The sequence below is a fragment of the Prunus dulcis genome, chromosome 1 (genome assembly GCF_902201215.1).
Source record: "Prunus dulcis chromosome 1, ALMONDv2, whole genome shotgun sequence".
Taxonomy (NCBI): domain Eukaryota; kingdom Viridiplantae; phylum Streptophyta; class Magnoliopsida; order Rosales; family Rosaceae; genus Prunus; species Prunus dulcis.
The window spans coordinates 30,816,576-30,826,438 of NC_047650.1; the positions used below are offsets into that span (position 1 = coordinate 30,816,576).

The following is a 9,863-nucleotide window of genomic DNA, read 5'->3' on the forward strand; positions in this document are numbered from 1 at the left end:
CGTCAAAATTTGAAGAAAAAATAAAAAAAATCATTAATCATTAATCAACGATACATCACCTGGAAATAATATAAAATATTCCAAGTGAAATTGATATTTAGTTGTAAAACGCAAGAAACTAGGCATCCACAGCAATCACCACCTTAACGGTCGAAAATAGTTTGTACCACTTTGGGGGCAACGAAAGTACATTGCTTAAGCACTGATTTACAGTTAATTCTATTGAAGCAAATCATTTATGGGGGGAAATAAGCTTTGTACAAGCCCTGTTTTGATGCTTCCCAAAGCCGAACAACTAACTATGCTCCTCCCTAAAATGCTTGCCTCTTCTTCGTCTTCTCAAAATGTTTCACAAGGGAATAATATCGAATTCATGGGGCATGTAGTCTTCACTGGGTCTGTAGTATTTGTCTGGGGAGTAGAGGCTCAAGTTGGAAACTTGGCTGGTATAAAGGCAGGCAAATCTCTCAACCTGCATTACGAAAACCCAAGATTGAGAGCAATATTCCAAAAATGAAATCCAATTTATGAGAAGGGATGAAGGTTAAAAAGAATTTATCTATTTTTAAAAAGTCAATGTTCAACGATTTTTATTTCGCATAATGCAAAGGCAAGGTTACACCTCACCTGATGAGCAAAGCGAGAGTTCTGATAACCAGTCTTCATGAGTTGTCCCCAAATCTTGTGAAACTGCAGTTATAGGCAAGCAAACTAAAAATTCAAAATTCTTGATACCAAATTCAACAGAATTACATGACACTGGACTAAAGCCCAGGAACTAGGAAGCAAGGTTCGTGTTGTACAAGAGAATCACTACCATTTTGTGACATTCTCGTTGTGCATCTTGATGAGTGATCCGAACTCGATCTCTTTCAGACTATAAAATTAAACCATTAAGGAATAATTAATACAAGATCCACAACCACATATTTAAGTGACTGAAATCAATTTAGCTTCACAGGTTAACAGCCTAACCTCCAAAGCATTGTATTCAGAAGATAGTTTTTGCTTCTCGTCAGCACTGGTATCTTCAAATCTGAACAAGGAAACCTCACTTCTGTGTAAATATTTCCCCAAAAAGGAAAAAAAAGGAAAAAGAAAAGCAATATGGCCATCTAGATAGATACTGACTTCAGAGACCACTTTAAATGATGTATTTTGTCTTCAATGAGATCGCGTTCATTCCTCAACTTTCGAAGTTGCTGTATGAAACCATTGCATGGAAGTTACATTCTACCAACGCTTTTTGATTATGAAACTTCCCATAATTAAAGCAGTTTAACACGAAGTTTAAAAAAGACCTTGCGTGTATCTCTCAATTCCCATAGGAGTTCGACCTCCCTCTCTAGCTCTGGAACAACAAGCATTGTTCTCCACCCTGCTCATAAAGACAAAAAAAAGGGGACAAAGACAATCACATTAGGAGAAAGAAAATAAAAGAAAGAGAAAATATACATTGTCTAAAAAGTTGACACATAAGATAACTGAATATCAAAAAGAAGGGAAATTAGAAGATTTAATACCAAGAACCTTTTTGCTGCGCAAAATATCTCCATATATATGATCACCAACATAGAGAACCTACTAAAAATGTGCAAGGTATTAGACCCAAGCATCCAACTTCAAAATGGGACGACACAGCATTGATCTCAATAATCAAAGCAAAAGAAAATGTCAACCATCTATAATGAAATTCCCTACAGCTTCAGGAAAGAATAGTTCACCTGTGAACTTGACTCAATTGAAAGCAGTTTATGAAGATGACCAACACTGCCTCCCTGAAACAAGGCCAAAGGCATTTTTACTCGGATTAAAAAAAAAACAAAAGGAACATAGTAATTAATCAGCAAAAAATAAAATAAAATGGAATACTTTTATACAGAAGACAAAGATGGTAGTGAATTCATTTAAAGCAATTCAGATAAAGCTCTTTATATGGTTCTATGATGCACTAGATATATTTAGAAGAGTACCTGAAAAACTCTACAAGCCTCAACTCCCTTCAGTGATAATCTAGGTGAAGAACTTCCAACCTTTTTATAAAAATAAAAATTAATTATTAAAACTAGATAAAACAAGGGAATACATAATGTGCTAGACATGAACTAACAAAACTAGCATACCAACCTGAGCCATAGGAGAACCATTATCAGTATTAAGTAGCATCCCAGACTCATGATCAACCTCAAACAGATTAGCACGATTACCTTCATGGAAGAAGCTTGGCTTTGCACTGTATAGGCAACAGCTTTCAATGGTTAGTATAAAGAAAGTAACTAGGATATAGATGCTAAACTGTATTTAGTAACTTATATCAGTGTGGAAGTGAAAAATGAAATGGCCTAGGATAGGACGAAATGGAGGACCATGATTTAAATGATTATGAACACGAGTACAAACAACATAAATCAAAAAAGCTATAGTACGTCAAAGGGTATAGCAATTGAAATCTACAATAGCATTCTTCAATTGAAGACTTAATAAATTGAATGGTAATATAGTGCTAAAGAACAATAACTAGGTAAGATTTGAGGAAAAGGAAAAAACATGACCTGCCAGTGATGACAACATCAAAGTATTGAAGCCAGTCAAAATTGCATTTTCTACTACCATCTAATGTGCGTGACCCACAGAGGAAATTCATTACTATGTTCGTGTAGTCCCATAAACTGTAAGAAGTAATTTAAAAAAAATAAATAAGTGTGATTATCAATTATCAGCAATAATATATGAAATATTTTCAAATTAAGTTAAACTTAAAATTGAAACTTAAAAGAAGCAAAAATACCTGTTTGTCACCAAGAAAGTAGCACGGCCAGAATCTCTCAGCATTTTGAGCATGGGAACTATGGTTGTATCTTCATTAATATACCTTGTATCAATAAGCATGCAGACCAAGTAAGATTGTTTTACTTTCCATTATGGATAGATTATTATTATGTGAAACTAATAAATAATGTTTATCCTTACCTTTTAGGGTCTTTTGCTACCATTTGCTTTAAAGTTCCATCACGGTGGCACAAATCAACTGCAGCTCGAACATCCTTATACATAACAGAGTAACTGAAAAGGAAAATAACAGAATAAATATCGATATAGCAGAAGTTTATCATCCATATAGCAAGTCGTATTCTTACTCGGCACCCTTCGGAATTTTTTCCAGATTTTTGTCTTTAAAGTCTACCAATTGAGCAAATAGGTAAGCTTCAGCTAAAGAAAAGAGGGTATCAATGAGAGCATAATCAGGCTCATCAAAGGAATCCCGTATTAAGGTATTTCCATAGGTGCCAACTTTATCTTCCTTAGACAACTCTTTGAATCCATGGTAGGCAACTTTCACATACTTATGCCGATCCATCTGCACAACCATAATTACAAATATTTCACGCATAGATTCATGTAAGCAAGAAAGAACAGAAATCCAACCTAACTTGGACTGACAAAAAACAAACATCAAAACACATAATCTGCAACAACAACAAAAAAATTCAATCAATCAACCGGATTACCTTCAAGATGTTTCCTCTTTTCTTATCCAGCACCAAGCCTCTGACCATATATGTCCAATCAAAGGACCAATCTAGCAACTACATCAGGTAATTATTATTAATCAGCATACTAGGTATTGCTTATTCTGGAAAGGTAGTAAAAAAATGTTTGCTAAGTGTTTAAAAAAATGGCACATAACAAAGAAAACATTACTGGGTTATTTGAAATATGAAACCAAAATGATTGAGTATGTTAAATGTCAGCAACATCAATTTCTTCCTGAAACGGAAGGAACATATGATAAAACAGACAAACCTCACGTGGGTATCCTAAATCATACACCAATTTCCGGATAGTTCCATCATATGCAAGAGACTCAAAGGTTTCTGGCTTGTATTGTGCCAATGTATAATCCATATCAAACCCTACTGCAAGAATACTCTTCATATTCAACGATCTGTTGCAGAAAATCTGCTTTCTTATGTCAATTTTACATCCTCCTTGGGGAGATGACCATACACATGGCTGTTGACCACCATCACTGGAACCCATATGTGAAAAACGTGAAGAGTTGTCACCTCCTACAGCAGTCTCGTAGCCTTTTTCCATTGAATAGCTGGCATGCAATTGACTACTTCCTGACAAAGTTTAGCAGTAGAGCAAAATTTAGAGCTTCTAATGGTGACTGAGAATGATCATATTTGCATTTAACTAAATGAGGTACTACTATATTATAGATTATGACTAAATACAGTACTTACTTAGAAGGCGTCATACATAAAACATCATAGACATGCAAACACTGTGACTGAAAGGGGCAGTTGCGATATTTCACAAAGCTGTCGTGTGTTCAAGAATCAAAGTAAAGGAGAGTCCCCATTATCCCTCGTTCTTTACTTGACCTATTTTGAAAACTTCCCAAACTAAAACTCGTTTTCTTTCTTACAGAAAATGAAGATAAATAAGAAAAAGAATAGACCCTATTTCCTATAATCAAAGAACCCAGACATCTTACCTGAAGTGCCAAACAAAAGAGCAGCACAGTGCACCAGGCTAAGTTCCAACTCTAAGAATCCTCCAAGCTACGCTCCAAGAGACACCTAAAAATCCAATTCTCAATTAAAGAAAAGCTCTGTGCTCTCAGTACATACCCCCCACACAACACAACCCAGTACTTATAGCCCTATCTACCTACTACTAACTCCCAAAAAGTTTCACGTCGACAACTAAGAAGCAAAAAACAACAATCAACCAAGAGCTTAACCACACCTCAAATTCACACTTATCAGTTACACAACTGGTTCAGCTCAGAACGAAACGAGAAAGAAAAAGGAAAAAGAGGTCATGAGCAAACACGAACCTACGGTATGAATGCCTTTTCTTTTTCCAGGAGAGCGGGAGCGATCTGATTTCCTGAGAATGGCGGAAGTGAAGCGAAAGGGGGGAGAGAGAGAGGAAGGGGAAGTGGAGAGGTCAGGTGAAAACAAAGCGAGGCAGAAGGAAGCGGGTTTCTTGGGAATTCGCATGATTGATTTAAATAGGCATTTGGGGAGAGGATGAGGAGGAAGTGAGAGAGAATCGGATTCGGGAATATTAGGGGAGATGCCAATGGCGATGGGATTAGGAAATTGCAGTGGAAGTGTTGGAGCAAGGAACATATGGAAGTTGGGATTATTATTCGCCCACTACATTGGGAAGTGAGGAAGAAAGAAGGGAATTAAACTCCTTGGGACGGGACGACGCTGAGTGAGAGAGCTGATGAGTTGGTTGTTTCCGTTTCAGTGATGTGAAACGGCGGTGGTGGGAGTGGTGGGAAATTGTTCATGGATTAAGATGCTGTGCCACGTAATATTGGGGTGGAGAGAGAGAGAGAGAGAGAGAGAGAGAGAGAAACAGAAAAAGAGCGTGAGATAATGTTCTTTCTATTATTTTAAATTTTATTTATTTATCCAAAATTGTTCCTTTTTGTTGTTTTTCTTTGGGCATATACTGTCAAGTTATTTGGTGACCAAATTCCGTGACTATAAAATTAGAGCATTTATAATGGACTTCCTAAATCACCTTTTTAAACAAATTTTATGAAGAAATCGTAAAAATGCAACTCCAACCACGCTCTCTATCCACCTCCTAAAATAGAGAGTCATCTAGGAACTCCTAAATCTGAGGAAAGAGAAATGACTCCTAACGGCTTCCTATAATTTAATGCTGCTTTATTTAATGAGTATTTCAAACCTTTATTTAATACTAACTATTTTTTATTTTCTTTTTTAATATAGATGGACCAATCAAAAAAAAGTTATAGCATTTATGACTCTCCAAATTAGGAAGTATGGTTATAGTTGAAATTTTTTAAAGAGCTCTTAAAATAATTTTCTTATATTTTTAGTTAAATTTTAGCTAAGAAATAGAGAGTATCATTGTGGATGATCTTAGAAGGAAAAAATGAGACATAATAATTTAGGCAATTATTTTGACTAAATGTATGTATTGCCTCTTTTGCCTAACGAGGGAGTAATAAGGAGATATCGGTCCAAGTATTTCTCAAACTACAACCAATTGTTTAACATTCATAAACTATAAATTACCTCTTTGAAGACGACTTCTTTGCTCATGATAATTTTCTTATTTTAAGCATCCGAAAATTTATAATTACGTAACTTATAATTTTGCATATTCGAAGTTTAGGATTCATCATATTCTTTGCTTGTTAGGGAGTTGACAATCCACGGTGTAGCCTAAAACATGTTTGGAAATCATCACGCTCCTTCAATACTTCTTCCACATGCCAAACATAATTTATCAATGCCATGTCTTTCGCTGAGTGTAAATACCTGGCAAGCATTGTCCCATTAGGAATGTAAAGACCATCACACGTCTTTTGTCGATGATGAAATACCCCTCCCTGACGAAGCCAGGGCACCAAAATCAACGAAAGTATCGAGGAAATGCTAAATAATACGATGGAGATTAGAGAATCCATGAGAGTTGGAGGCTTGATAAATCAAATAAAGAGGTTGGGATGAGAAATTTGGACTAAAATAAGATAGATGAGAGTGAAGAACGTGAAAATGGTGATGTTAAGATGCACACCGTGATATGCGTTGATTTTATAAATTGGGTGGAGGAGGCGACCACACAAGAGAAAAGGAAAGTCAAATAAGAATTTAAGGTTAGAAGGTGATCTAAGAAATGGATTTAATTTATCATACATTTAGAAGAAAATAATAAGAGTATTTGTGCCAAGTTAAAATGAAATGAAATGCTATTATATATATATATATATATATATTAATTTTTTTCTTCAGTTTAGGCAAGTTATAAAGTCCACAAACCGGTACTTGTGCCGGTTATAAACTAATCACTTAATGAAATTTTATAGTATACTGAGTCAAAATTTCATTCATGTACATTGATGAGAATGATATAGAAGGAGAATTTACATAAATATCACATGAATTTTTAGGCATTGTGCACAGTTACCACGTGAACTTTTAATTTATATTATTAACTATCTTAACTTTATAATGTGTTATAATTTACCACATACGTCTAACTCTGTTAACATTTCCATTAAGTCAAGTCACATGTGTAATATAATTTAAAAACAAACCAACCGAATTATCCAACCACCCCTTTCCACATTTCTCCTCCATTGTCCAGCAGCCAATGACAGACCCACCTCCTTTCGCCGGAAAAATCATTATAGGTGTTGCATATTGCACCTCAACTCAATCTAGGAAGTGCGCTCTAGGTGTTTTAAGAAAAGCTTAAACGAAGTCCGTTTGCTGTTGCACTGCGTTGTGTTGTTGTGCAGAGCACTTGTTTTTTTATATTTAAATCCTTGCCAAAATTGCACATCGGCTTACAAATTCCTAGGTCTGCCAACCCTCACCCTCCGCATATATATATATATATATATATATATAATCCCTTTTTATAGAGGGATCCTTCAAATAAATTATTATTTTATTTTATTTGATGACAAGAATAGATGGTTTGATGGTTTCGCAATCCTTTCAACAAATAGATGGTTTGAATTATTATTTTATTTGATGACACCCTTTCAACAATCCAAACCATCTATTTTTTTAAGTTTATATTCATAAATCATCCTTGCAAAAAATTATATGAATCAGAAATTGTTTTGACATCCAATTGTATCATACAAAATCAATGAACAATGTGCTTCAAGAAAGTACTAAAATTTTAATAACTCAATTGAGTGGTCAAATAATATTGGATTCAAGTGATTTTTTGTAGAAATGATATTTGAATGATTATCTACAAAATAGATAGTTTGGATTGGTGAAAGACAATGTAGAGTGGGCCCTACAAGAGTGTATCTCAAATAAACTTATTTGAGGGATTCCCCAATGGAAACTCTATATATATCTCTTCCCAAGAGAGGAAATCATGGTGAATTAAAAAAGAATATGAGTTTATGTAATTCTCCGTTTGTGTGCATGTGCAATTTTCCCCATAAACAATGGGTTTTTTTATATAAAAAATCTCCATATTTAGTGTGTCAAATCTACTCATAAGATAAAATCATTACCACATTGATGAAGAACTTGGTAGCTCTCTCAAGGTATAAATATGTTGGTTGTATAAAAGTGTTTGGTTGTGATTAATAATCTTACGTACTAATTTATTGAAGTCTAGGGATATAATAAAATTTTCAAAAAAAAACTCATGCATACATAACCATGTTAAAATTGAATTCGGTGGAGAGAGAGATATGGAGTAGGGAGGGGAGTTATCCATGCTGAGGGTGGGGATTGGGTTGCTGGGCAGTGGGGGAGAAAGGTGTTGGAACTTAGAAGGGATTGTGGAGGTCCCCGAATAATTTGTTTTGTTTTATTTTTGTTTTAAATTTATAATATAGTTATAGTGAATTGACAAAATTATTTTCAAAAATATCATATACGACTTGATTTAATAATGCTTATTTGAGCATTTCATTGATTTGTCATACCTGAATTTATCTGAATACATAACAAGGGAAAAGGATCAAAGAAGTTTCGTTGCCCCCCATTTCCTATTACAGTTTCGTTGCTTGTTCTTTCCCTTCGCCTGAGAATAATAAATTACCTTCAATGGGAGCTTATTGGAAATTTTAACAGAGTTAGACATAAGTGGTTAATTGTAACACTTTATAAAGTTTAGATAATTAATAGTTAAAATTAAAAATTCAGGTGATAACAGTATACATAAGTAAAAGTTCATATAATATTTATATAAATTTCCCTATATACAAATAAGAAATTTGATACCACTAATTATTCGGTCTAGTAACACCTAATCCTCCAGTTATTGAAATAAATTATAAATTCAAATATTAATGGACACAATATTTTTTAAAAAACGAATTTTGGTGAATTTTTTTAGAGCATCTCCAAGACTAGCTAAACCCACTTTTTTAATGACCCAATCTTATTAAAAAAATAATTAAATATGTAAAGTTACTCAACATGCTGGATGGGTTTTACTAGAAATCTGGTGGGCATCACATAAAAAATGCACTCCACATCCGCATGCGTCCAAAACTAAAACAATTGATTGATGCGTCAACTCAGCTGTGGCTCCCATTGCAATCTCTCTCTCTCTCTTTCTCTCTCTCTCTCTCTCTCTCTCTCTCTCGAGTAATTTTCACAAAAAACCTGCACAGTGAGTCCACGTAGGACGACGCATACCCACGAAACCATAACAAGGAACACGTGCACGCCTTCTCCCAAAAAACAAACAAATTCAAGCCCAACAGCTAACGCCTAAAATTATCTTTTATTTATTTAATTTATTGATTCTGTTCACTATCACACTCAATGTGCAGCAACGACCAGTCGTATGTTTGAGACTTATATAAATTTTTTTTTAAAAATTAGGATCTCATTTTACCTATATCTATCTATAGATTTCTATTTATATATCTATACAGTCACGATCTCTTGGACTATAAATGTTCAAGAGATTTGTGGTCACTCACCTTTGGATGTAAAAAAATATATATATATATATATAAAGCAAAAAGGAGAGAATGATGAAACATTCAAAATACTGCCTTTGGTTAATGCAAATATTAATAATTAAAATTATTAATTAAATGAGGGTAATATGGTAAATTCATATTTTTCATATTAAAAAAATAAAAATAAAAATAAAAATTAGATAATTGATCATATTTTTATGGAACACAACTACCTATTATCTTTTTTAAATCTAAAATAAATTAAAATTTTTTTTTAAAAAAGCCTAAGGCTAGTATATGTATAGCAAAAGGCATAGAATAGTAAAACATTCAAAATACCAAAAAATGTCATTGGTTAATGCAAACATGAAGAATTGAAATTATTAATTAAATGAGGATAATATAGTAA

The 9,863-nt window shown here is 33.9% G+C and overlaps 1 protein-coding gene across 4 annotated transcripts; it reads right to left on the reverse strand.

The window, feature by feature from the left end:
* Positions 1-21: 21 nt before the first annotated feature.
* Positions 22-5,352, reverse strand: LOC117620569 (5'-nucleotidase domain-containing protein 4). 4 transcript variants are annotated; one of them, XM_034350941.1, is made up of 19 exons: positions 4,850-4,966; positions 4,505-4,589; positions 4,251-4,391; positions 3,805-4,127; positions 3,510-3,587; positions 3,138-3,358; positions 2,971-3,063; positions 2,789-2,872; positions 2,553-2,669; positions 2,128-2,233; positions 1,974-2,033; positions 1,725-1,778; positions 1,524-1,581; positions 1,302-1,378; positions 1,132-1,202; positions 976-1,036; positions 818-877; positions 628-690; positions 231-472 (listed from the first exon to the last, which is right to left on the reverse strand). In XM_034350941.1, exons 4-19 carry the CDS (start codon positions 4,096-4,098, stop codon positions 350-352), a joined length of 1,620 nt encoding a protein of 539 aa, XP_034206832.1. In that variant the 5' UTR covers positions 4,099-4,127; positions 4,251-4,391; positions 4,505-4,589; positions 4,850-4,966; the 3' UTR covers positions 231-349. The 4 variants fall into 4 exon arrangements, with proteins under 4 accessions (XP_034206606.1, XP_034206679.1, XP_034206832.1 ...); XM_034350863.1 differs by lacking the exon at positions 4,251-4,391; XM_034350715.1 differs by lacking the exons at positions 4,251-4,391; positions 4,505-4,589 and having other exon boundaries at positions 22-472; positions 4,850-5,147.
* Positions 5,353-9,863: the final 4,511 nt, after the last annotated feature.

Coding starts and splice junctions, on each gene's coding strand:
- LOC117620569 (XM_034350715.1), bottom strand. CDS start 5,147: ATGTTCCTTGCTCCAACACTTCCACTGCAATTTCCTAATCCCATCGCC. Junction 3,064..3,137: donor AAAATTCCGAAGGGTGCCGA/GTAAGAATACGA, acceptor TTTCCTTTTCAG/TTACTCTGTTATGTATAAGG. Junction 878..975: donor CTGAATACAATGCTTTGGAG/GTTAGGCTGTTA, acceptor TTAATTTTATAG/TCTGAAAGAGATCGAGTTCG.